The sequence below is a fragment of the Talpa occidentalis genome, unplaced genomic scaffold (genome assembly GCF_014898055.3).
Source record: "Talpa occidentalis isolate TD23 unplaced genomic scaffold, MPIMG_talOcc4v2.1 talOcc4.8, whole genome shotgun sequence".
NCBI lineage: Eukaryota > Metazoa > Chordata > Mammalia > Eulipotyphla > Talpidae > Talpa > Talpa occidentalis.
In genome coordinates this window covers 74,832,370-74,859,015 of record NW_023605194.1, presented here as the reverse complement: position 1 = coordinate 74,859,015, position 26,646 = coordinate 74,832,370, and the positions used below count along the sequence as shown (strand labels likewise).

General features: G+C 54.0%; 1 protein-coding gene across 3 annotated transcripts in view; it reads left to right on the top strand.

Annotated features, from left to right (window-relative positions):
- SOX13 (SRY-box transcription factor 13) overlaps positions 1 to 26,646 on the top strand; it is a 45,467-nt gene that overhangs the window by 13,904 nt on the left and 4,917 nt on the right. For 2 of the 3 annotated variants that reach the window (XM_054690033.1, XM_037495676.2), the window contains exons 2-11: positions 19,153 to 19,351; positions 20,392 to 20,503; positions 20,583 to 20,669; positions 21,841 to 22,013; positions 22,413 to 22,481; positions 22,814 to 22,928; positions 25,207 to 25,292; positions 25,497 to 25,659; positions 26,083 to 26,192; positions 26,339 to 26,435. In XM_054690033.1, coding sequence (XP_054546008.1) covers positions 19,154 to 19,351; positions 20,392 to 20,503; positions 20,583 to 20,669; positions 21,841 to 22,013; positions 22,413 to 22,481; positions 22,814 to 22,928; positions 25,207 to 25,292; positions 25,497 to 25,659; positions 26,083 to 26,192; positions 26,339 to 26,435 — 1,210 coding nt within the window. In that variant the 5' untranslated portion in view covers position 19,153. The remainder of the gene's footprint in view (positions 1 to 19,152; positions 19,352 to 20,391; positions 20,504 to 20,582; positions 20,670 to 21,840; positions 22,014 to 22,412; positions 22,482 to 22,813; positions 22,929 to 25,206; positions 25,293 to 25,496; positions 25,660 to 26,082; positions 26,193 to 26,338; positions 26,436 to 26,646) is intronic. The other variant, XM_037495677.2, reaches the window with a different exon arrangement.

The window sequence follows — 26,646 nt, the reverse complement described above, 5'->3', positions numbered from 1 at the left end:
GAATAAGAATCTGTTATTAGCAATTTATGACATCTAGGTCCCCAGCCAAGCACATTCTGTTCTCCAGTGTTGGGGTTCATGTCGAGAGCGGGACAGGAAGGAAGATGGGTTGGGTGGCTTAATGGCTGGGTGGGTGGTGTCTCAGCCTGTGGGGGGGACCGTTTCAGCATGGACTGAATGGAGCCCAGCCCTGTGTGGGAGAGGGCCTCTGGGGACCATGGCCTCCCAACGTGAACTCAGATGGCTCCTGTAAGTGGGGTGAGCAGGCTCCGCTCCCACACTCATGGCCACTGTGCTTCGGGCTTCAGATTTGTCTCTGCAATGGGGTCTGCACACCGACATCGGAATGGAGACTCACCGTATAGTTTCTCGGGGTGCCGGGGCGTAGAAAGACACCTGCCAGCAAAGGAGGGCAGCTGAGATGACCCCGGAAGAGGGGGAGCAGGCGGGATGGACCACCCCTGTGGAAAGAGTGGCACACAAGTCAAACAACCCCTTTCTGCGGAAGCGCTGAGCTGGTGGAATTCAGCTCGTGGCTGAGAGATCGGGGCAGGAGATAGTGCTCTGGGGGTGCCGGGGCTCTGTGTATGCCTGCTGTTGTGTCGGGGTCCTGGAAGGCAATGGAGAGGGCTGGAGCGGCACCCACCGCATCCCCTCCACCAGACTGGCCTAGAAGCTTCCCTGCGCTCATCACCAGATCCCATTCCTGGAGGCAGATCCCTTTCCTCCGTCTACCCCTCATGTAAGTTGGCCCATTGTTCCCTCATTCCCCTCAACTGTTTGGCTTTGACTAGAAGTAGCCACCTTAGCAATTTGTCAAGGGTAAGTGTTTCCTGGGGTACCTTGGTGTCAAAGGGCAGACAACTTTGCAAAGGAGACTTTCCAGTTCAGGGATGGTGGTACCTGATGCATTAGGAGGAGTATACCCCCATCCAGGCCTCCAAGCTGTGGTAGGCACCATTGTAAGGCATTGGAGGGCAGATTCATTGGAAGGATGAGAAACTTTGGGCCTCTGCAAAGAGCCAGGGCAGAGAAAGTGCATGCTGGGCGGTGAGGCAGAGGGTTGTTGGGCTGTGAGAGGACTGGCCTGGCTTCCAGCCGTGGCGTTTGGACTATTATCTTATTATTATCCGCACACAGCTGATGGCCACTCAGTCCTGAAGTGGGTGACTGGTCCTCTGTTCTCTGGGTTGACATCCTCTTCCCCAGCTAGCTGAAGGCTCTGGCCGGGGCTTCGTGAAAGGATGAACTTGGGATTCCATTCAGCCCCATAAATGTGCAGCCTACCGCCGGACTGAAGCCTCCGTGAGCAGGCCTGTGTCTTGCTAAGACTAAGTAGGTTGGACGACTGCCTCGGGTGCTTTAAGGAGCTACCACGAAGGAGCCCCCTCCTCTGCAGGTGTGGAAGGAGGCCCAGGACTTGATTAAATACAAGGAGCCTGGGAGTGTTTCAGAGAACTTTCAGAAAGGTTGGCTCAATCCCTCATTGTCCTATGAGAAACTCCAGCAGAATCCTGCTCTTTCTCTTTCTGTTTAAAGACGTTTTTGCTGCCTTCAGTTCATGCTAAACTTTCTGGTAAGCAAGACGCCTTTTCTGTCCCTGCCAGGGCTGGCTGGCTCCATGGTATGGGCCCAGGGCATGTGGCCTGGGAGGGGGCCTGCTCCTTCTCTCTCTGCTCTGACCCACGCTGTGTCCACTTCGGTCCTGCCAGGCCCAAATCACCAACTATCTTGGGAAATCCCACATGTGCCATTTCTCAATGACTGAGTAAATTTATATTGCTCAGGGCAGGGGAATACTAGTCCCTAGATGGCATTTTTTTTTTTTGAAGATTTATTTATTTATGCATACAAGAACTGGGGTGTAGGCCAGAGGTCGGGGGCGGGTGAGAGGATTCACCAGAGACAGTGGATCTACTGAAATACACTGCTGAGGGGAGCAGCGGGGGAGTCAGGAGAGGTCTGCTGTGCCATGTGGGTAGCTCCCTGGCTGGGGATCGAACTCATGTTGCAGAGGCTGTGGATAGCTTCATAGTGCTGTGCTTAACCCCTTGCGCCACCAGGAAGTTCCTAGATGTCTTTTTAAAAGGCAATGAATGGCTTGACATGTTTTTGAGCAGCGAGATACTCGGGGAATGGGTAAGCTTCACCTAGTCTTCATTACATGAAGTCCTGGGGTGAGGCCTGGGGCAAGGCCTTCCCCTGCTCACAGGGAAGCTGGGCTCTGTCTGGGGAGATGAGATAGAAGCACAGAGACAGCTGCTTGGTGGGTGGGAACAGGGCCTTGAGTTGGTCGGGGTCCCAGGACTGTTGAAGAAGATTCCATCTCTAGAGCCTTGGGGTAGGAGGCTAGGTGGGAGGTGGAATCAGACAGACCCAGGTTTGAGCTGACTCTGCTTTTGAACTTGTGTGATTTCTGGCAAGTACCAAAAGTTTCTTCAAACCTCATTTCCTCACATACAAAGTGGTTAGAGAATGATAGCTACTGCTGGGCCTCCCTGGTGGCACAAGGGGTCAAGATGCAACCTATGAAGCTATCTGCAGCCTCTGGCCAGGGAGCAACCCACATGGCGCAGCAGACCTCTCCTGACTCGCCCGCTGCTCCCCTGTATTTCCATCTATCTGACTATTCTGTTCCCCATTCTGTCTCTGGTGAATCCTCTCACCCCAGCTTGTACCCTGGCTTGTACCCCAGCTCTTGTATGCATAAATAAATAAATCTTAAAAAAAAATAGCTACTGCACAAGGTTAAAAGGATTCAATGAAGTGATGTATATTTGCCGCGCTCAGTGCAGGCCTTGGGTACAGAAGGCTCCAGTGGACAGAGCTGATAGTGTCGTGCTTTGGTTGGGTCTCGGGGCTCAGGGGTTCGGGGCTAATGTGAGACAAGGTGGTGCAGCTCTTCTGACCTTGCCTGGGTGTGGGGCACCCCTCCCACAGGCCACGACTGACCTCTACAGTTTCTCAGTCTGGAAGAGGGAGGAGCCCATCTCCAGAGTGTGGTGGGCTCTCATACCTCCCTCAGCCTCCCACAATATTCCTTCAGATGCAATGCTCAGATGCTGTGTGGGCCTGGCCAGGTTACTTAGCCTCTCTGTGCTTTCGCTTCTCTAACTGTAAAATGCCACCAACAAGCCTGCCTCTGTGCTGGGAGGATTCAGTTTAAAAAATCACATGAGAAGTGTTGAACTCAGAGTCTGGCGTGTGGGGATCTTATGCAGATGTTTGCTGCTATTCTTGTTGCTGTGCTTATTCTGTTACTGGAGTCATCCCTTCACCCAGTGAGCACTGCAGCCCCAAGTGTCTTGGAAGCCTGGAGCAGGAGGAGGGGTGTGCAGAGATGGGCTGGGGCACTGTTCCCTCTGCACTGGTGCCGGGGAGCAGCGAAGGAAAGGGAACAAACTGTTGCCCACGCACTCTGCAGGTAGGGTGTTGCCAGGTGTAGTGGAAGGTGTGGCTGACACTGGTCACTAAGGGAACGGCTCTGCACCAGGAAGGGTAGTTTTTTGCAACACCCGTGAAATTCATGCAGTTGGGACAATTTTGAGGCAGGAAACCACCATATTCACAAAGCCCAACCGCTGGTGAATTTTAATAAGTCATAGTAATGAACAGCCTTTAACTAACCTTTGGACTCTGGGTGCTCAGGAGCTTCCTGCCTGCAGGAGCCTGACAGGAAGTGAAGGCTGCCCACTCGGTACCCAGCCTCCACAGTGGACATGGTTAACTGGGCTTTGGCGTACTGAGGAAAGCAGCCCCTTCTCAGCATCCTTGCAAAGTATCGGGCTCTCGGAAAAGCACTGACATCTTTTTCTATGCGACAACCAATAGTTTTGGGCCTGGAGTCAGGCGGACGTTGGGTGGGCTTCTGCCTCCACCCGTGAGCTCCAGGTGCCTCATCTAGAAATGGGTTTAGTCGCCGCTGGGAATACCTGGGAAGCAAGCGAGTGGTCACTCACTGAATGGCAGGGTCATTCGTCACCTTTCTGCTGAGCAGCTTCAATAGCTTTCTGCCAGTTTGGGCTGCAGCCTGGAGCGGAAACCAGGGTCTCAGTGGCACTTATATTCCCATGGCATCAAAGGCCTTCGAGCTCTCCTACTTGAAACTTCACCTCTGGGAGAAGTCATAGTTCACTCCACGTGCAAATGGGAAAGCTGTGACGTTGGGAGGCTGGGTGGCGTGTCCCAGGCACCACCGTGAGTTAAAAGCCTCCATATCCCTTCCCCGCATGGGGGGCCTTTATGAATCATAAAGTGTATAAAGTGCTTTGACATTTAGAAATCGCTGCGGAGGCCCCCCAGCCCTCTTTGGTGCATATTTGCACTCCCCATTTACAAATGGGGAGCCTGGGGCTCAGAGAATTTAGACTTGCCCAGGACTCATGCTGACTTTGTGGCAGAGCTAGTGCTCAAACTCAGACCTTTTGTTCCCAAATGCAATGCTCATTTCCACCATCCACCGAGATTCTCACCTGGCGCCTGTCTAGACTAGACTGATGGTGAATCTGCTAGGCTGGACAGCCATGAGCCGGAAGGGAGGGGGTTAAATTCTTCCTGCACAACAGCAGCGGGTTTGGAGCTAGGCGCCTGCCTCCCATGACCCCATCATTGACCCCCATCCCCTGGGTCAGGGTGACTGGTTGTGGGGGAAGGGAACTGCCTTTCTAATGGCCCAAAGGGGCCAGAAGGGGGTGGGGAGGCAGCGGTAGGGGAGGGGGCGCTCCTTTCTCTTCCTCGATGGACAAAGATGCTGATGGTTTTTTGGGTTTGGGAGGAAGTCCCCAGGGGTCCCTGTGGCAGCCTGCCCTCTGCATGGCCTGCACTGGCATTCGGGCCATGGAACCCAAGCAGTGCTTAGTTAGACATGCTGGGTGCCCGTGACGCGTTCTTGGTTAAGTGGGAACTGGGGCATTTTTACCAGTAAAGTCTCCAGTAATAGAAAAAGGAAACCTCAGTTGAGCCTGAGGGCTGGATGGGACTCTGGTTACGGAGGACGAAAGAATGATTGGGGTGGCCCGCAGAAGCCAGTGTCTATGGAACATGCTGGATGAGTCCCTGCAGAGTGGGCTGGTGCTCAGTCCCTGCCTGTCCCAGGACCCCTTCCCAGTCAGCCCCCTACTATGCTAGATCTTTTCTGCTCTAGCGCTGCCATTTGGCCACTGTCACTGCATCCTCTGCACAGTGGGGGGGGGGGGGCAGCGGGGAGGACACCAAGAGGCCCAGTGGGTAGAACCCATCCAAGGTTGTTCAGCAGGTTGGGGGCAGACTGTTCTTAAGCCAGGTGTCGGCCAGTGCTTTATTTCAAACCACTTCCCTAAGGAGGACATTGGGGAAAAGGATTTCCAGGAAAGCCAAAGAACCAGTTTTAAGGGAAGGCTAAATCTCTTCCTCTCACCCCATTCTCCTGCCCCCTTCCCCCATCTCTTCACCTCCCTGGTGAGGAATCCTAAGTGTACCTTGTCTCTGGGTGGCAGGTGGAAGCCTTTAGTTGTTCCCAGTGGCGAAGGAGGCAGAGTGGGGAAGGCCTTCCAGTCGTGGGCAGACCTGGCACAGTCTGGCTCTGGCCTTTTCTAGACATGTCAATTAGTGACATTAATTACAGCTTTGTGCGCATGGGACTAGTCGGACGGGGACCCCCCCCCCAGTCTGAGGTCCCTAATCTGCGAGGCCTTGCTTGTGCCCATCTGCAACATTGAAGATCTGTGAAACTGGGCATTATTATAGCAGTTTCACACTCTCCATCTATGTTTTATTGTGGTAAAATATAGAGAAGACAGTTTACCACTTTAACCATTTTATTTATTTATTAAAACATTTATTTCTTTATGTGTACAAGAACTGGGATACAGGCCAGAGGTGTGGGGGGTGAGAGAATTCACCAGAGACAGAGTGGGGAGCAGAAAAGGGGAATCCATTGAAATACACTGCTGAGGGGAGCAGCAGGTGAGACAGGAGAGGTCTGCTTCACCATGTGGATCAGCTCCCTGGCTGGGGATGGAACTCCTGCTGCAGTGGCTGCTGGATAGCTTCATAGTGCTGAGAGTTTAATCCCTGCACTACCAGGGAGGCCCACTTTACCATTTTAAAGGTATAGTCCAGGGGCAGTAAACACATGTGGATTGTTGTGTGGCCATCACAGTTGTCCACCTCCAGGACGTGGCGTGGTCCTCAACGGAGTCTGTATGCCATTGAAGCAGTAACACACCCCTTCAACCCTTCCCCAGCCCTGGGGCAATTTGTTCTATATTAGTCTCTGAACTTTTTCCAAGGCCCTTGCTGTAAGTGGAATCATGAAATATTAGTATTTTTGTGTCTGGTTTAGCATGACGTTTTCAAGGTCCACACAGGTTACAAGCATGTGTCAGAATTTCCTTCTTTTGAGGCTGATAGTATTCTAGTGAGTGTGAGTGTGTGTGTCATTGTGTATATAATAATATATCACATTTTGTGTATCTTTCATCCCTCCACGGGCCCTGAGGTTGTACCCACCTTTTTGCTGTTGTGGATAATCCTCTGTGAACATCCTCTGTGAACATTGGTGTACAAATACTGCTCCAAGACCCTGCTTTTTGTCGCTTTGGACACGCACCCAAAAGTACGATCCTGGTTCATGTGGTTATTCTCTGTTGAATTTGTTGAGTAGCTGCCACATTACTTCCTGTACCGGCTCTACCATTTTACATTCCTGTCTCCAGTTCACATCTGTGCCAACACTTTTCTGTAATAGCCATCGTAATGGGTGTGAAAGGGCTCTCTTTGTGGTCCTCCATCTTTTTAAGAGAGAGTCAGGGCCCAGGGACACCCTTTCCAGTGTGGGAGCAGACAGGCCCTGGGCCCAAGCTTCCGGCCCCCATCATAGCCTCCTTCTCCATTCTAGACTCCCTTTCGCTGCTTTGTCGCCAGCCCATCAAAGGGGCAGGCAAGAACCTTCTGCTGCCTCCTTCTGTCCCCAAGAGCGGAGGTGTCTGAAGGTTGGATGATGTGGCTGAGGAAGAGTTTCCAGTAATATGAAGTTTAAAAAATTGAACTGTTCCACATGCATTGCATAAATTATGGTGCAGTTATAGACCAGAAGATGTGCAGCCTTAACAGGTACATTATAAAGAATTTTTAATAATCTCCAATTTTCAGTAACATAAACTCCCCCACCCCCACCCCCCGCATGCCTGTTAAATGGGGGTATGCCCTCCGTGGTCAAGAGCCCCTCCCAGCTGCTGAGTAGATCACCGGTCCGCCATGGTGCTGAAACTCCAGAGGCGGCGGCAGAAGCCCTGTGTCTGCTGATAGCTTATTCCTGGCACAGCTTCCCAACCCGCGCCATTTCAAGGGACATCAACAGGGCAGCCAAGTTCATTGGGGCTGGGACTGCACACGGGGGTGCCCCGGGGCTGCAGTTGGGACTGTGTTTGGGAACCTCAGCATGGGTTTTGCCAGGAACCCTAGTCTGAAGACACAGCTCTCCTCCTCGGCCTTCTGGGCCCGGCTCTCAGAGACAGGGGCTCTTTCGCTCATCCCAGTCACCACAGAGGACCGTCTCCACCTCCCATAGTTCTTTTTCCCATGTCTCATCTGCCCTGTGCCTTTTCCTCTACTCCCCAGCAGCCTGGGGAAAGCGGTTGGCTCTGGGTTTGACAAAGAAGACAAACAAATACAGTATTAATAAAAATAAGTAAGTGAGGTGTTTCAGGGGGTAGGGGGAGTACTGTAAAAACTTTACTGTGAGCTCAATGATGAAAAAGAAAAGTACACCTAGAAAAAAGATTGGATGGAAATAGGCCAAACTCTTATCAGTGGCCACCTCTGGATTGAGAGGAAATGGGTGGCTTCTAAATTTTTCCATTTTCATGGTATTCTAAATCTTGCAGGTTTTCTATAATAAGCAAACATCCCTTTTATATTCAGGGGGGAAAGATAAGAAAATACACCTGCTTTACTTATTCGACTGAATGAGGTGAGTGGCCTGGGTCCCTGGGGCAGTAGAGGCGTAGCAGGAGATGGGCAGGCAGGAGGTGGGCGGGACAGTAGGGGAGAGTAGGGCAGGGGGTTCAGGCTCCAGGAGGGGACTTTTATGACTCCCCGTGGAAGTCACAGGCAGAATCCATGCTTCAAAGAGGGGCCCCAGCAGCCAGTGTCTGGGTTCAGCTTCTTGGCCACACCGGCTAGGACCTTGAGCAACTGCTTGGCCTCTTTAAGCATTCATGTCCTCATGGGGAATACAGAAAGGATATTAGTACCTGTTCCCAAGGGCTGTTCAGGGAACCCACTGCAGTAAGTGGCACTCGGCCTACTGTGCCCTCCACACCTGTTGGCTGGTGAGAGGTGGGTTCTTCTTATTTTTTTAAAGATTTATCTGGGCCTCCCCTGGTGGCGCAGGCGGTTGAGCGCTGCACTGTGAAGCTGTCCGCAGCCTCTGCAGCACCGGTTCAATCCTGGCCGGCTGGCGAGGGTCCCACATGGCGCGGCAGACCTCTCTTGTCACGCACGCTGCTCCCCTCAGCACTGTATTTCGTCAGTCTGCCTGTGCTGTTCCCCGCTCTGTCTCTGGTGAATCCTCTCACCCTCCCACGCATCTTGTATAAATAAATAAAAAAATATTTAAAAAAATAAAAAAAAGATTTATCTATTTATGCATATAAGAACCAGGGTACAGGCCAGAGGTGCAGGGGGTGAGAGGATTCACCAGAGACAGAGCGGGGAACAGAACAGGCAAACCGACTGAAATACACTGCTGAGGGGGCAGCTGGCTAGACAAAAGAAGTCTACTTGCACTATGTGGGTTTCTCCCTGGCCAGGGATCGAACAAGTGCTGCATTGGCTGCAGATAGCTTCACAGTGCTATGCTTAACCCCTTATGCCACCAGGGAGGCCCAGGTGAGAGGTGGGTTCTGAGCTAGACTCCTTGAGCACAAATGATCTCTGTGCCTCAACTTCTCCATGGGTAAAATTGAGATCGTATACAATCTACATCAGGCAATTATTATAAAGACTAAATAAATTAACATATGTAAAAATGACTCGGACAGTGCTTGGCATATAGTAAATGCTCAGTAAGTGTTAACTACACCAAATGTGTCTTTAGTTGACACACCAGCATGACGATCATTTGTGGCTGACATCTACGAGTCCCATATAATTTTTGGGCCCATCACTCTGTGAATATTTTGAATGGCGCCATTATTATTTTATTATGAGCATTGTGGACTCCCGATGTCAAGATGGGGAATCCTCATTCCTACCCCTTGGCTGGACCTGGCTCTCTTTTTGGTAGAGTGCCCTTGCCTCAGTTTCCACGAGGAAGGTAATGAAAGGTGGGTTCCCAGGCAGACTTGGGCGCAGGCTGATTGCTTTGGGGAGTGTTCGATAAGCATTTTAGATGGAATCAGAAACTAACTATGATACTGCTCTCCTCCTCTTGCTTCCCAGCACTTTTGAAAAGGAGCCAAAGCTAAGAAAAAACAACCACCCATAAATAAAGGGGACCATGAAAATAACAAAAAGAAAGAAGAAATCTTGCTTTTGCGGCAGGCTTGGCTGCCGATGGGGTAGATAATGGGAGAGGAAACACGGCCTTTGCAGAAAAAAAGAACGGAACACTTTGTTCACTGAAAGAATGAATGTTGCTTGAGCAAGAGCTGCTAAATGGGGTTTCCGATGTGCGAGCTTGTCTTGGGGGAGATGGTGGTGATTAGGCACACACAGCCATGGGTGGTGTCCCATCCAGAACCCGAGGCATGGGGGACGGGGCCATAGGGACAGCAGGCCTGAGCCGGTGCCCAAGGTGAGGCCCATGCACCCCAGTGCAGCCCATGGGCCTTGGCTGCCGTGGCCGCAGTGCTGTCATCTGTCTTGCTGTTTCCCCAGAGTCTGCTGTCCCTGCAGAGCTAGATGTTCAAATTATCCGGAAGTCCCCAGGCCTTCTCTCAAGGTGTGGAGCCTCAGGAGGCGTGTCCTGGGGCTGAGAGCATGAGGCCCGAATGTGTTTGCTGAGACTTGCATGTGGGCCACAGGCTTTCTTGGTGAAGCCACTTCCCAACTCCTGGTTCTTTCTTGTACCACTTCCCCATCTAATCGCTGATCTGACTCTTAGGCCCCTGCAGTGGAACTGAAGCAGGAGAAGGAAGAGGAATAAGATGCTTTTTCTGAGTCCCCAGAGACCCGAGGGTGCAGTATGAGGCCCACTTTGAGAGGAGGAACACCAGGGGCTCAAGGATGTGTGGAGGCTGATACTGGAAATGTCTTTAAGAGGGACCCCAGAAACCATCAGTTTGTGGCTGAATGCTCCGGCTGGCAGAACTCCCTGGAAGCCCATTCACTCATTCATTCATTCAGCCATAGCAGCAATACTGAGCAGCAGCCTGCTTTGTGCCAGGTTCTGTGCTGAATATTCCACATTCAATAATGTGTTCGTTCTCACAACCAGGAGACATTGATGCTCTCAGCCTCCTTTCTCAAAAAGAGTCTGAAGTGTAAAGTGGTTCATTCTTTTTTTTTTTTCACATTTTATTTAAATTTTATTTTTTATATTCCCCATACAATTACAACCCCCTTATTTTGACCCCAAGCCCTCCTTTCTCCACCCCCCACACCCCATAGAGTGTCTCTGGTTCATAGTTGTTTGTTGATTTTGATATTTTCTTTCTTATAGTTATTCTTTTTCCTGGTCCCTTATTTAAGTTTTCTAGATTCCTGCTATGAGTGAGACCATCTGGTATTTTTCTTTTTCTTTCTGGCTTATTTCACTGAGCATGATCCCTTCCAGCACCATCCATGTTGCTGCAAATTGCATGTGTTTATCTTTTTTGAATGCTGAGTAATATTCCATGGTGTGTATGTACCACATCTTCTTGATCCAGTCATCTATTTTTGGGCATTTGGGTTGTTTCCAAAGCTTAGCTATTGTAAACAGTGCTGCAATAAACATAGGGGTGCAGGTGCTCTTTGGAATTGATTTTCTGTGTCCTTTGGGTAAATACCTAGGAGTGGAATTGCTGGATCATATGGAAGCTCTATGTTTAGTAGGTCAAGAAATCTCCACACAGCTCTCCATAGTGGTTGGACCAGTTTGCACTCCCACCAACAGTGCAGGAGAGTTTCTTTTTCTCCACAACCTCGCCAACATTTGTTGTTGCTAGTTTTTTAATATGTGTCATTCTCACTGGTGTGAGATGGTATCTCATGGTAGTTTTTTTTTTTTTAAAGATGTATTTATTTATGCATACAAGAGCTGGGGTACAGGCCAGAGGTGTGGGGGATGAGAGGATTCACCAGAGGCAGAGTGGGAAACAGAACAGGCAAAGTGGATGAAGTACGCTGCTGAGGGGATCAGCAGGTAAGGGCGAGTCAGAAGAAGAGGTCTGCTGCGCCATATGGGTAGCTCCCTGGCGGGCCGGAGGATTGAACTCTTGAACTCGTGTTGCAGTGGCTGCGGATAGCTTCATAGGTTGCTTCTTAACCCCTTGCGCCACCAGGGAGGCCCCCTCATTGTTGTTTTGATTTGCATTTCCCTGATTGCAAGTGATGTTGAACATTTTTTCATATGCCTGGTGAACATTTGCATTTCCTTAAAGTGGTCCATTCTTCAGCACTCATTGGGCTACTCCTGGAGCAGATGGAATTGGGGGACTTTGCCTCCAACTTACTTGCTTTGGTTTGTCTCATTCACTCTCTGGGCCACACTAGTGGTCCCTTTCTAGGTAAAGTAGTGGGCCTAGATGACCCGTTGGCCCCTCTGTGCCGCTGGTAAGAGGGTGCTGGGTTTGGACCCACTGCCAGGTCTCCAGCGCCTGCACAGCACCATATAGCACAGGGGCCCCAGGCTCCGCTTGTCACCAGGACACCCCAGCACTGGCAGCAGGGATGCCGGGCAAAAGGGAGATTTCATACCTGCGTGGTAAACAGTGTTTTCAGGCCCTTCCTACCTGTCCTTTCCCCTCTGTGGTGTCCTCTCTCTGGCCCCTCCTGGGCTGGTAGGGGACAGCAAGGGTCTGCAGGCGTTAACAGAGCAGCACTTCACTCTGCTGCTCCAGAGGAAATGAGGGCGCTCTTGGGTTCTGGGTTCTGCCAGGAAGGGAATGGAGCGCAGAGGCTCAGCCAGATAGATAGCAGGGGTGCGAGTGTGGGGGTTTTCTGGGTAAATTCAGGTCCTTAGAACCTGTCCAGCTCTGTGGGGTCTCGTGTTTCCACTGCTCCAAGTGAGGGAAGAGACACATCCTCCTGCTTTAGGTCTCTCTCATCTCCTTTCCAGAATCTTCTGTAGTAGATCTTTAATCATAGATGATCTTTTAATTTAAAAAAATTGGTATTGGAATCTCCATTTTACATAGGAAGAAAGTAGGTTTTGAGAGGTTGAATCTTTACCCCCAAGTTTCCAAGTGTGTCCTCGTTTCTTTAGACTAATTTTCTTTCGCCCATGTCTCAAGGCGAAAACAACTTGAATCCTGTAAGCAGCGAAGACCGTGGCAGATCTGTCTTAGCTGGACCGGATCCTGTTATCTGGGGTGGGGGAGAACTGCCAGGGCATAGCTAGTAGATGAAAAGATATGAGTTTGGGCACTGTGAGGCCTGGGTTCAGATGCCACCTCCACTGGGCCTTGGGGAGGCAGGGGAATGAGCTGAGAGCTCCTCACCCAGCGCGCTTGGCCAAGTAAGTGCTCTGTCCTGCCTCCCCTTCCTTTGGTGAATGTTCAGGGCTTCCCTCAAAGGGAGGCCTTGGATTAGGCCATCAGCCCCACCGTGCCATGTTGCTGTGTGCTGAGTTGGGCACTGGGAGACAAGGACAGGCCCTGCAGCTGCCTGTTGGGGTGCTGCTGAGGGGGTGGGGGGGACATAGCACCAGGGCCTGAGCAAGGAGAAGGCCCCAAGAAGAGAGTCCTGGGGTGCTCTGACCTTGCCTTGACTTTGCGCAGGCCAGGGGAAGTGCACATCCTGTTGGGAACCTGGACAGCACTTCCGTGCTGTCCCCAGCTCCATGCTGTCCCCTGCTCCACACTGTCCCTCTGGCTCCTCTCCGGTTCTCCTCCTGGACTCAGGTGCCTCCGAGGCCTGAGACCCAGAAAGGAACGTTAAGTGGGAGGAAGCAGCTACAGTCTCTCAGGCTTCTTCTGAGCTTCATGCCCTTGGCCTGGGTGGTCAGCCTTGCTGTGGGCCAGGTGGGGTGGGGGTGCTTCCTTCTCTCACCGGCTGGAAGAGAGGAGCCCTGTGTTTGCCAAGGCTCTGTCTGGCTTGTGTTGGCTGCTCTGCCAAGCAGTGACCACCTTGGCCAGCCCAGGATCAGCCCAGGATGGGGGGCTGGGCTGGACCAGACCTGGCTGCATGACCTGGATCTGCTATGCCCAGGGCAGAGAGGGTGAGGGGGGCCTCTCAGGAAAGCTTTGTCCCAACCAAGACTGCAGCCGGCCCAGCTCCCAGCTCTGAGTAAACATCAGAGATAGGATCGGGCGTAGCCAGGAAGGGTGGCAGGGTGCGGCCTGGGAGAAGAATGGCAGGATGTGGCACCAGGGCACCATTCTGGGCACCCACGCCTCTGGCTATTGTTAAGGCTGCCTGAGGCTCTCAGGTCTCAAGGGGCTTTGAGAGGAAGTGACGTTTCCCTGGGACTCAGCCCTGTGTGTGGATCTCCCCTGGCAGCACCCCTCAGCACCACCCACTCAGGGCCAGTCTGGGAGGTGGGGGAGCCTGCATGAGGGTTTGGTGTGTGCCCGGGGGAAGGGTGGTCTGGAGGGTCTGCCTCTCTGTCCAGGCTGTCTTCCTGTGCCCCGAGTCTGAGTCTGAGTCACCCGTCATGCTCCGATGACTGGAATTTATCTGTCTTTATCTGTATCTTGATATTGGGGGTGGGGGCTGTTGCCTGGAGGGAGGAAGGACTGAGAGTGAAAACTCCTTTGATTCCAATCCAGTGGGCTGGGAGGGTCTTGGCAGGTCGGGGAGAGGAGGTGGCTGACTAGTGGTTTGGGGTAGAAAAGGGGACCTGTGTCTGGAAGTGCTTTGGGGCCTGTGGGGGTAGAGGGGCGGGAGAGGGTCTGTTGTGGAGGAGGCACAGGAGACTCACACCTGTTGTTTTCAGGGTGGCTCAGAGGAGCTCAGGGGGGCAGGGCAGGTGCTTCTCTCTGCCAGTACCTTGGCGCCGAAATCGGGGCGAACTTGCAAAGACTCACTTTAAGGGGGAGCGTGGCCGGAACCCTCTCCCCCAGGGCCTTCACCTCTTCCCAGAGCCCAGGTGAGGTCCAGGTGGGACGGCAGCGTTGGGAACTGTGGACTGGGTTCCCAAGAAGGGACTGGGGGTCCGGGCAAGGATGCTGTCCCCTCCGACCCTACTCGACCAGCTGCCTGAACTCAGCTTCTCTGGCTTCAGTCTCTACTTAAAAATATGAATTAGAGTGGGCGAGGGGGAGGAGCTCACACAGGAGCATTGCCACTGTGATGGGGAGGCCCGTGGAGTGTTCTGTGGGCTTGTGGCCTCTGACCAGGTCTCCAGTAGGAACTGGGGGACCCTGATTCATATCTCCTGTGCGGCTCTGGGCCTCTGGGGAGAGGAGAGGTTGATCTTTAAAGCGTCCCAAGGAACCACACAAGAAGGAGCGAGGGAAATGGGAGGTTTTATTTTAGTCTCTGAAAAAGAAGAAAAGACTTAAGGGAAGATTTCCACAGGGTCTTTAAAGGTGTGGAAAATGCTTCTTACTGTCCTAAGGTATAAACAAAAGAGATGGACACCTTGGTGCAGGGAGGGGGTGGTTTAGGTCACTCATAGGATTTAGATGCCAGGAAGAGGCCTGGGAGGACACTGGATGTGAGAGGGGAGGGCGTGGGCACGATGCCTTGGAGAGCAGGCCTCTGATAAGAGGGTGGCTGCCTCACGTTAGGTCTGCCATGTGCCTTGTGGGTGAGCACGATCATGCTCTCTGAATGCAGTACAGCTGTTTCATGAGCACCTACTATGCTCCGGGCCCTGTGCTGTGCTGGGGGTGGGCTGCAATGATGAGCAAAGGCAGGCCTGCTTCCACAGGGGAGGGCTGGGTGAGTTCTCAGGCTGCTACTGGGCGAGTCAGAAGTAGATTAAGCATGCGAGGGTGTCATTACCACCTGTGTGATAAGTGCTTTGAAGACCAAGCTCAGGGCCATGAGAATGTAAGGGGGTGAGTGTTAATGGAAGGCTCCTTCTCAACCACCCCACTCTGGGGGCACCCTATATTATTTAACCTTCACAGCACCCGCAAAACATGGGTTATTATACCCATTATATGGACGAGGAGACAGAGGCTTAGGGTTAACTATTGTGCCGAAGGTCCCACGGGTCAGCTGGTGCAGGGATTTGGACTCGGGTGGTTGAACCCCCAAACTGTGAGTGCTCTGAACCATCCCATTGAACACACCCATCCCCTAGTTTCCCTCATTTTACAGACAGAGCCTGCGGGGGTGAAGCAGGTGTTATAGAGCAACCCCGATATTAAACGGGTTCTCTCCCTGTCCTATAACACAGGGACCCAGCTGCGGAAGGACAGCAGGGACCAGGCATGCTGATGCCTCACCGCCACATCATTCTGTCCCTTATTCATTTCATTTGTCACACGTGGATTTTGCTCCCTACTCTGGGAAAAAGCGGGGAGAGTTAGGGTTCAGAGCCTGGTCCTATAGCTCTTCAGAGAGACTTTCGTCTGTCTGGCCTCTAGGCTGACAGGACAGAGAAAGCAATCTTTCCTGAGCAGGCTGTGCGGGGAGGTTGGAGGGGAAGCCAGAGGTGACCAGGATCCTCTTCCCAAAAGGGGACCCAGGCCTGAGCTGTTGCTTCTCCATCAACAAATGGGCCCCAGGGACCAGAGGCAGAGCAGGACAGACGCCATGGTCAGGGCCCTGGCTACCTGGCGGCACCAGGGGTCACCATGCAGCTTTGTTACCAGGTATGGCGCCTGAGGCCAGGAGGAGCAGGGGCACCCAGGAGGCAGGCTCCCCTGTGTAAAGATAATCCACAGGGCTTGAGAGGGGGGGAGGGTACTCTTGGGGGTTCAGTGTGAGTAGAAAAGACCATCACAGCTGAAAGAACGTGGTCCAACAGAAATATGAACTGCACACTTTAAAAAATTTTCTTACGTCATTATTCATTTTTGCACAGGAATTGCAAGAAGTGTAAAAAGAAACAGGCAAAATTAATTTTAATGTATTTAATTTAACTGAACATGTTCAAGTCATACAGTTTCAGCATGTGATCAATAACCAGTTATTAAGGAACATGGCCAAGCCGTGGTTTGGGACAGTTCCTTTAGACCGGCCGTGGTGCATGCTCCCCCTGGCCACACCAGCGAGCTGCCGGGCTGGGCAGCACCGTCCAGGGCAGGTACCTACCCTGCCGCCGCCTCGGCTCAGGCCGGGGGATGGGCGGGCGGCCGCAGCAAGTCACCTGGCAAGGTGGCCACCAAGTCCCCCCAGGCCTCTGTGGCCTTACGTCTCTGGGCTGCCTGGGGAAGGAAGGCGTGGAGGTAGGAGCTGGAAGGCCACCGAGTTGGGACAGAAAGGAGAAAACCCCCAGGCCCACGTCCAGGGCCGGAGGCGACCTGGTGGCCCGCCCGCGCCCACGCGGAGCAGCGGGTGTGGGGAGCGGTGGCGCAGAGCCGGGCCGGGATCAGAAGCCCACAGCCCGCATTGTTCGCCTGTCACACTTCCTTTGGCTTTATTGCCTTTGTCCAACACCCTATTGTCTGGTTTCCTTTTGTCCCCCTTTCAGCGATGCTGCCTTTTATTTTCCAGCCAGCCTGGTTGTTTTCGTTTCTTTTGTCTGAAGTTCCTGAGAGGAAGGTTTTATTTTCAGCGGTTTGATTAATTCACAGCTTGAGCCCGGGGTTTGTTTGTTATGTAATTGCTGCCCTCAGCTTCAGGATAATGCCCCCTCCCCAGCGCCCCCTGCTCGGCCGGCTCCGCACCCCTCCCTGTGCCCGGATGGGCTGGGCCGAGCTGCCTGCTTCCTGGAGGCCTTCCAGGTCCCTGGGCGGTGGGAGGAGACTCAGAGCCAGACAGCCCCGGGGCCAACTGGGCCGGGGTCTCCATTTGATGCCCCTCACCCTGCAGTGCCCTGTCCTAGCTTCCAGGCCATCTTCCAGGGCCTTTTGAAAGTGGCAGGAGAGCCTAGTGCGGTCTGATCTGTAGGGTGGTATCTTATTCAACTATAATGCTCTTTAGGGTATTTAATTAATGTACATGAACTGGGTGGTGCAGAGCACCTGGCCTTCCTTATTCATTGTTGTTACCAAACATTTTATTGTGCAGACTTGTGCAGTAGGCAGATAGTCACCTGCACCTTGCATCTAAGAGCTGTTTCACTGTATCTCTTTTTTGGCTTCCACCTCCCCCAATTTAATGCCATGTTAAAAACTATTAATTTTATTTGTTTAATCACTTACTCTTGTTAAAAATATCTTGTTAAAAACTTTTTAAAAAGATTTATTTATTTATGCATACAAGAACTGGGGTAGAGGTCCAAGTTGCAGGGGGAGAGAGGATTCACCAGAGACAGAGTGGGGAGCAGAACAGGCAGACTGACCGAAATACACTGCTGAGGGGAGCAGCGGGAGAGTCAGGAGAGGTCTGCTGTGCCATGTGAGTCAGCTCCCTGGCCGGGGATCGAACTCGTGCTGCAGTGGCTGTGGATATCTCCACAGTGCTGTGTCTTAATCCCCTTGCGCCACCAGGGAGTTACCTCTTGTTAAAAACTTTTAAGAACATTTTTTAGCAAGTCTTTTTTTTTTTTTTTTTTTTAAAAAAGATTTATTTATTTATTTATACAAGCACTGGGTACAGTCAGAAGCACGGGACGGTGAGAGAATTCACCAGAGCCAGAGCGGGGAGCAGAGCAGGCAGAAGGACCGAAGCACACCGCTGAGGGGAGCAGCGGGCGGCAGGAGAGGTCCGCGCGCCATGCGGGACCCTCCTGGGGTGGCTGGGGAGCAGCCGGGGATTGAACCGGCGCTGCTGCAGAGGCTGCGGGCAGCTTCACAACCCAGCGCTCAACCGCTGCGCCACTGGGGATGCCCTTTTTAGCAAGTCTTGTTAAGAAGATCCCCATACCACCACCTCCAGACATTTTGATTTGTGGGCCATCACTGACTTTGCCTCTCAAATAAGCCCCCAGGCCACACTGAGATTGTGGGTCCTGGTGCTCTATTCCAACTAGCCGTGGCATAACAAACACCACCTGGGGATTCACTGGTGCCACACACCATTCTCAGAAAGACGAGTCCTCCACAGTCCTTCCTCCTGCCCATTTTACAGATGAGGAAGCTGACCTGATAAGGTTAAATAACCTGCTCAAGGTAGCCCAGTGATTGGTGCGGGAGCCGTGGCAGGCCCCACCTCTTATTTCCATGACTCTGGAGGGTGAGCGGGTGAGCGGGTGAGCGGGTGAGCGGGTGAGCGGGTGAGCCGGTGAGCCGGTGAGCCGGTGAGCCGGTGAGCCAGTGAGCCAGTGAGCCATGGGCCTCTGCTGCTCCGGCCTGAGACTGCATGGCTAATCCAAGCTGTTCCTTGGGAACCAGGGGTTTACTCTGCTTCTTAGAAGCCCCAGGGAGTGGTGGGACGGCAGGGAGGCAGATGGGAGCAGTGGAAGCAGAGTCTGCTTCAGCCAGGATTTGCAAATGCCTGATAGTTTTCTGAAAGCCACTCATCTCTCTACTTGTTTATTTTCCCACACTTGGCAGATTGATGGCAAAGTGAAGAAAGGTGAAGAAAAATTTCACTTTTGTTTCTAAGAAAAACAAAAAAAAAAGTATTTTGTGAAGAGTATTGGTACGTGTTTTGGTACATGGTTTCCATTTTGGGTTTCCCTTTTGGGAAATAGCAGGGAGTGGTGAGGACTAGGGCAAATTGGTCTGGCCAGAGGAGCACCTGCTTCTGATTCCACTTGTAGGTTACCACAGACCAACTTCAAGAGACGTAAATTCAGAGTGTATGTGATATTCCATGTTGGTAACTAATTGCAAATATGAACACACACACGTATATAAGCACGAGTCAGGAATTATATACCTGGCTTTATTGTACTTATTTTTTTAAAAAAGGAACAAAATTACATCCTGTGTGCATGTGCCTGTTTGGACTGGGGAGAGGGAAGGGAAGGATAGGATCACCCTGCTGGGCCTCACGACTTACTCATCTGCTCTTTGCCCACAGGATGTCCATGAGGAGTCCTGGCTCTGCCCAGCTAGCCCTGGATGGTGCTGGCACCATGGTGAACTGTACCGTCAAGTCAGAGGGGAAGAAGGAACTCTGCCATGAGGCCCCCAAGGGCGCGACAGCCACAGCTGAACCCCAGCCTGGAGACTCAGCCCGGGCCCCGCAGGATGGTGCAGACCCCCAAGCTCCAGCTCAGGTGCCTAGCACTTTCCCAGGGGTACTGGGTCAGTGTCCCCTCCTGGCCTCTGTAGCCCATACCCCAGGGCTCTGCCCACCATTGGGCCAGGTGGACACTTACTCCCCAGCGGGGCAGAGAACAGGCAGAACCATTCCTCTCTGGGCAGGACTCAAGTGAATGGAGAGGGCCTGCCAGGGTCATCCTGGCTGGACACCAGACCATCGTCCTGTGCTCACTCATCTGATGTTAGCGGCTCACCAGGTGTGTCCCTGGTGGGCGAGTCGGAGGGGCAGGATCAACAGTTCAAAGATTGACGTAAAGGTCATCTACCAGCTTTCTCATATGGTTTGAGGAAAGCAGCCTTCTATCCAAGCCAGAGTTAAATCGCTGTTAAAGGCAATTCCGTTCCTCCTCCCTAAAGCAAGGAGCGGCCAGGATGCTCGTGGCTCTTCAGAGCGCCATGATTCTGTGCAGAGATGCCAAAAGGAAACACGAGTCCGAATAAGAAGAGTTTTAGGGTTCTGGGGCGGGAGCCAGCCTGGAGAAATACGGGAGGGAATTAGGAGGTGGGGTGGGGTAGATCCTGGTAGATTCAGGCCCCACGCCAGGCCTTCAGGAGTGGCGAGGACGCAGAGGAAAGAGGGTACTGTAGGTTACTGTGTCTCAGCAGGGTGGGTGGGGGCCCAGGAGTGGGTGCCTGGCAGGACTAATTCATTGCTGGCTTTTGGCAGTGCCAGCCTCACCACACTCATCAAGCCCCACCACCCCAGCTGCAGTCCTAGGACAGGGTGGGGATTAGGATGTCTCCTCTCGGAAGACAAGTTAGGGGCAGGGATGCTCAGGGACTCTTGTGGATCAAGCACCTTGTGAATCCCCAAGCTGGGGCTGGAACCAGGTCTCAAACTTCTGTCCTTTCGATATGTCCAGCAAAGTCAGAGCAAAGGTGGGGAGGGAGGGTCCTGGGGGTGGACTCAGGAGGCCCGTCTCTGGGATGGTTGGCCCGCCTTGCAGTCAGCCCCCTTCTTGGGGGTGACAGTGACATTCTGTGTGTCTTGCAGGATTGCAGCTCCCCGGAGAGCAGAGGGTCCCCAGAACCCAGGAGACCAGGAGGCTCTGAGGTGGCCTCTGGAAGCCAGGAGAAGCTGGACTTCAACCGAAATTTGAAGGCAGGTAAGCTGCCTCCCCAGCCAGAGGCAGGCGCCTGTGGTGAGGTCTTGGGACAGCTGCCACAGCTCTTTGTATCTTCCAGTTGTGCCTGCCATTGAGAAGCTGCTGTCCAGTGACTGGAAGGAGAGATTTCTGGGAAGGAGCGCTGTGGAAACCAAAGATGTCAAAGGTGAAGGCTGTGTGGGCGGGCAGGGCAGGGATGCCTGGGCCCCTTTCCCTTCTCCAGGCCTGGCCACGCAGCCAGGGTAGGTGGGGCAATTATTGGAGCTCTCAGTTCCCCCATACCTCACCTGTGCTACTCCAGCTCCTGCCTAGCCCTAGAGGTCAGCAGCCCCCTCACCCAGGGACCAGGCCTCAGGCCTGCTTCAACCCCATGTAGGCAAGGCCTGGTAGGAGTCACATCTCATGGATATGGGTTTGGGCTCTTACCAGGGACCTGTGACCTTGGGTAGGTCATTGCCATTTCCCAGATCTAACTATAAAATGAGCTGAACGTGCCCTTATTCTTCACTGATGATACTAATTCTAGGCCACCGGGCCTCACTAAGTGAGCGGAAGTGGTTATTAAAGGGCTGCTGCTTGGACGCATCAGGGTGTTCATTACCCTGCAAGGCTGAGTCACAACCACAGAGGGAACTGCAAACAGTGCAGGCGCGCGGGCCCACCCCACCAACCCAGTGAGAACCCTGCAGCTGGAGGCCTGGGCATATGTATTTTCCAAAGGCTCCTTGGGTGACCCTGTGCAATGGGCTGCAGCCTTAGTTCACTGCGGCGTTTGACCTCAGCTACCTGGGAGGGCAGGGGCACACTGATGTTTGCTGATCGAGGACCATGCACCAGGTCCTGGGCAAAGAGCTTTGCACTCATTGTCTCCTTCAGTCCTCTTAGCAACCCTGTGATGTGACGGTTATTGGGGTCATTTATATATTAGAAAAATGAAAGTGCAGAGAAGTTGGTAACTTGTCCAACAGGTCACAGGTGGACAGTGTTGAAATTTGAATCCAGATCTGTCCTGCTCCCAAGTCTGCATGTCCCACGGCTGTCCTGTGGATGCCTGGGAATGGAGGCCAGGAGGCCATCTGGGACTGAGACCCCTGCCGTGAGCATTATCAGGGCCTGGAGTCAGTGACCAGTGGTGGCCATTGGGGTCAGTGGCCAGTGGTGGAAATTTCTAGGGCCAGCTAGTGGTCAGGTAGCAAGATCCCTGCAGGGGTCTTGTCTCAATTTGACTCACAGCCTGACAGACCTGGGGTGGAGCAGGTGCTCAGGAAGTGTTCGATGGCGGGTGGTGCCTGGAGAGATGAACAGAAATTCTCAGTGTGACTGTTTCCCTGGAGCAGGGACCCAGGAGAGCCTGGCAGAGAAGGAGCTCCAGCTTCTGGTCATGATCCACCAGCTGTCCACCCTGCGGGACCAGCTCCTCACGGCCCACTCGGAGCAGAAGAACATGGCTGCCATGCTCTTCGAGAAGCAGCAGCAGCAGATGGAGCTGGCCCGGCAGCAGCAGGAACAGGTGGGCTGGGAGGTGCTGGGCTTTCTTTCCAGGGAGGCATCTGTCAGGGCCTGGAGAGAAGCACTTGTGTTGGGCCTAGCCAGTGCAGGCTGAGGGGTCTGGTGGGGGTGGGGGGTTGGCAGAGGTGGGGTGCCACCTCTGGCTTTTGGGAAGCCCTGGTGGGGGGATGTGGGGTTTAGGGGTATGAGGGGCTCTGAACAAGGGCAGCTGGCTACTCCCTGCCCATGCACCATCCCTGGACTCTGAGGGGAGGATGAGCTCCCCACAAAAGGAAAATGAATTCTGAGGATAAACTGGTTTTGCCTGCTCTCCTCTGCAGCTTGCATTAGCAGGGAGATCTGGGGTGTGGGGACCCAGGCCTAATGTCAATGTCTCCCTTTGGCTACTCTTTTCTACCAGATTGCTAAGCAGCAACAGCAGCTGATTCAGCAACAGCATAAGATCAACCTCCTTCAACAGCAGATACAGGTAAAAAGAGGGGCAAGCTGGGTCAGGGGTGGCAGGAAGTTCAGGGACACCAGCCTGGAGAGGGGAAGGAGGGCCCAGTTGCTCAGGTCAGCAGCCCATTTCTGCTCTAGCCCCCTCCTCTGTTTTCTTCCCTGTTTTAAGGGAGGGACCAGAATATCTTCCTTCCCAGTGGGGACCTGAAGGCTGGTGGCAGGGACCCACGGAGGTGGCATGGCATCTTTTGAAAACTGTCTCTGCCCCAGGCTCTGGACCTCCCTCTCTGTCCAGGAGTGGCCACAGTTGGGTAGTTGTTTGGGCCCCCACGGACTCACATAGCATCTCTCTGCTCCCAGCAGGTCAACATGCCTTATGTCATGATCCCGGCCTTCCCCCCGAGCCACCAGCCTCTGCCTGTCACCCCTGACTCCCAGCTGGCTCTGCCCATTCAGCCTATCCCCTGCAAGCCAGGTGAGTGTGGGGGCGACTGCTGCTGCTGAGCTGTCCTGAGGTTGGGAGGGAAGGAGCCAGAACCCCCCCTCCATAATTTGCGGTGTGGTCTTTCTGGGGCCGCCCAGTGGAAGAACAATCCCATCTTCATCCACTGGGAGAATGAAAAGACAGTATGTTGGAAACTAGGATGTGCTTTCCAGATGTAAGCAGATGTGGCACATTTATTGTGCCATGATATTTTTCTCCATTCTCAAAATTTATTTGTTTTTTTATTCCTTTTTGATTCCTTTCTTGGGGTTCTGTACCAGAATATTTATGTCTAGAACATCATCTGCGGTGTGCCCATCTTCCCAATTCACCCTCTCCCTCCTGCCCTGACGGGTGACCCTACCTTCACACCCTCTCTGGCAGCAGCATGTGTCAGGGGGGAGGAAGAGCAGGCAGACTTAGAGCTCAAGGGATGGACAGTCTGGGCAGGGAGCAGCGTACCAATTATGGGGGGTCCGGAGAGGTCTTTTTTTTAAGATTTATTTATTTATGCATACAAGAGCTGGGGTACAGGCCAGAGATGCAAGGGGTGAGAGGACTCACCAGAGACAGTGGGGAACAGAACAGGCAGACTGACTGAAATACACTGCTGAGGGGAGCAGCGGGCGAGACAGCAGAGGACTGCTGCGCCATGTGGGTTGCTCCCTGGCTGGCTGGGGATCGAACTCGTATTGCAGAGGCTGTGGATTGCTTCATAGTGCAGTGCTTAACCCCTTGCGCCACCAGGGAGGCCCAGTGGAGAGGTCTCTTGAGGGAGTGGTGCTTGATTGGTCTTGGGAGAGTGGACTTGTGAGGGGGGATTCTGGGGGCTGGGGCCGGAGGGCAGAGGGCTGGGGGATGGCCATCTAGGCAGAGACTCTGGACCCTGAGGCAGGGAGTCGCAACGGGGTGCTGGAGTTGAGGGGAGAGAGGGGTTGCAGGATGGGTTGTGGGCGCTGGCTGGGAAAGGTAGATGGGGCCAGGTGGGGAGCTGATTTTTTGTCTTGTGAGCTTGACTGTTCCAGGAGAGCGTGGGTTGTCGCTCGTGTGTCTGACAGTCCTGAGGGAGGGCTGGGGAGGAGATGCTGGTGACAGGGGATGATGACCTGAGCCAGGGCAGTGATGGTGGGACAGAGCGAGAATCAGAAGTTAGGCCGAGGCCATTGATTCCCTGGGAAATGTCACAGAGGCAGGGCAGAGGGGCTGCCATCTTGCTCCAGGGGTGAGGACAGCTTTTCAGTTAACCTCCACTCCTCCACTGTTCCACTCGAGAGAAAAGGCAGGAGGGTCCACCGGCTGAGTTCTGCGGAGCCCCAGGCACCCTTCCCCGACCAGCCCTACTCTCTGCTCTGCATTCCAGCATGGGGAAGGGGACATGCGAGGGCCTGAGAGAACCAGGCACTACCTAGAAGGATGATTCTGGGGCCAGGGACTGGAAAGGGGAGGTCCACTTTGTGGACAAGGGAGGCAGGAAATAAGTTGTAGAAGACCTGGACTGGCCCAGCTGCTGCTGACTATTCCAGAACACTAGCAAGCAGGGGCCCGCAGCCTCCAGGTGTGCCTTCCCAAAGCTGCATGAATCGTGCCTGTCCCTGAGCTCACCTTGCCCACCCTCCAGCTCCACCTGCCCACCCGGCAGACGCTAGCCCACTCTCCACACACACACTCACACGCACACCCCGGAACATACTTCTCCAACACACTACCCAGACAGCCCACCCCCTCCAGCCTTGGTAGTGATCTCTGCCACCTGCATGGGCAGCTCCTCCATGCTGGGTCTTGTTGAGGGCAGAGGTCGGCTAAGGAGAAGGGGCATATAGAGGGGCACAGAATGGCTGTGGCTTCTAGAGGACTGGGGTTCAGACCCCCAGGCTCCCATTTCTTAACCAGCGGGCAGCCCATCTTGCTTCTCCAGGTCTGTCTCTATGGGGTAATGACCCCAGCTCTGCTGCCTGTGGCACCCTCGGTGTTGCTGGGAGGGAATGCGCGGGGGGAGGGTATCCTACAAAAGCTACTGCTTTTGTGCCTTGCATATAGATGGCACCCCTAGAATGGATAGGTGGCACCACCATTGGGTTGCAGCTCGGGCATCTGTGGGCTGGGATGGGCAGGAGATCCTTGGCCACACATGGGGGCTAGGAGGGCAGTGGTGGGAAGCCAGGCGGGCCTGCTCTGAGCCTCTGTCCATGTTGCTGCTGGACTTCGGCAAGCAGGGTGTGTGCTGTTCTGTGCTCATCCAGGGCTTTTCTCCTTGCCGCCCTTTCCATAGTGGAGTATCCGCTGCAGTTGCTGCACAGCCCCCCTGCCCCAGTGGTGAAGAGGCCGGGGGCCATGGCTGGCCACCACCCCCTGCAGGTACGGCCCCCCTCCAGCCCAGCCACCTCCAGAATGTGATGGCTACTGCCTGCCCAGGAGCCCCTCCCCCTTCACCTGTTCCCACTGTCTTCTTTCCTGTCTCCTGCCCTGGATATGCTGGTTTCTGTCACCCTCTGTCCCCTTCATCCCTCTGGGGACGTCATGTCTCCTTTGGTGTCCTCTGACCCTCTGGGTCTCCCTCAGGAGCCCTCCCAGCCCCTGAACCTAACAGCCAAGCCCAAGGCCCCCGAGCTGCCCAACACCTCCAGCTCCCCCAGCCTGAAGATGAGCAACTGTGGGCCCCGCCCCCCCAGCCATGGGGCCTCCACGCGGGACCTGCAGTCCAGTCCTCCCAGCCTGCCTCTGGGTAAGCTTCCTGCCTCCCACACCTTTCCCCAGGGCCCTCTTGTGGGGGAGAGCCAAGGGGGTGAGCTGAGTGTGTCCCTTTCCCTGCGTGGGTTAGTTCTTGAAGGCAAGGGCCAAGGCTTGCTGTCTTCGCCCCTTTTAGTTCTCAGCATCCAATGTCTGAGAAAACCCCCTTCCTACTCTGCCACCACATCAGACCAGGCAGTGCCAGCATGAGAGATTCAGAGATTGTGAAATGCACAATTTCAGGGGATGCCATGCTCCTTCCTAGTCTGACTGGCACTGCACAACAGCCAATGCAAAGGGTGCCCCCTTGGGGACGCACAGTGCAACCGCCCTGGCAGGGGCAAGAGGGAGCACCCACTGAGCTAGCACATGGGGCATGGCAGCAGTGGCTGACCCCGCAGCTCCCCACCCCCCTTAGGCTTCCTTGGTGAAGGGGATGCTGTCACCAAAGCCATCCAGGATGCTCGCCAGCTGCTGCACAACCACAGCGGGGCCTTGGAAAGCTCCCCCAACACCCCTTTCCGAAAGGTATGTGCCCCCACTCCCCTGCACTGGAAGCAGGGAACAGGCCGTGACCAGGGGTGGGAGATAGTTTGACACCCCCAAAGGGAGGTGGGGGAGCAAGTGGGGCAGCACAGAGGGGCTGATGTGCTGGCTGCCTCTGTCAACCCCAGGACCTCATTGGCCTCGACACCTCCCCTACCAAGGAGCGGCTGGAGGAGAACTGTGTGCATCCCCTGGAGGAGGCCATGCTGGGCTGCGATATGGACGGTGAGTGAGGCTCTGCACACGGGCTGATGGGCAGGAGGCCCTGCACTTCCCCCAGAGCCAGGGTGAGCAGGCTTGAGACAGCTCCGAGCCACTCTGCTTCAGTCAGTCTGTGGAGTCTTTTTCTGTGTCTGCCCCTTGTCAGTCTGTGGGTCCCTGGCTGCGGGGGTGGGGGGGGTGGGGGGGGGCGCCTCCCCACCACTACCTAGTGGTC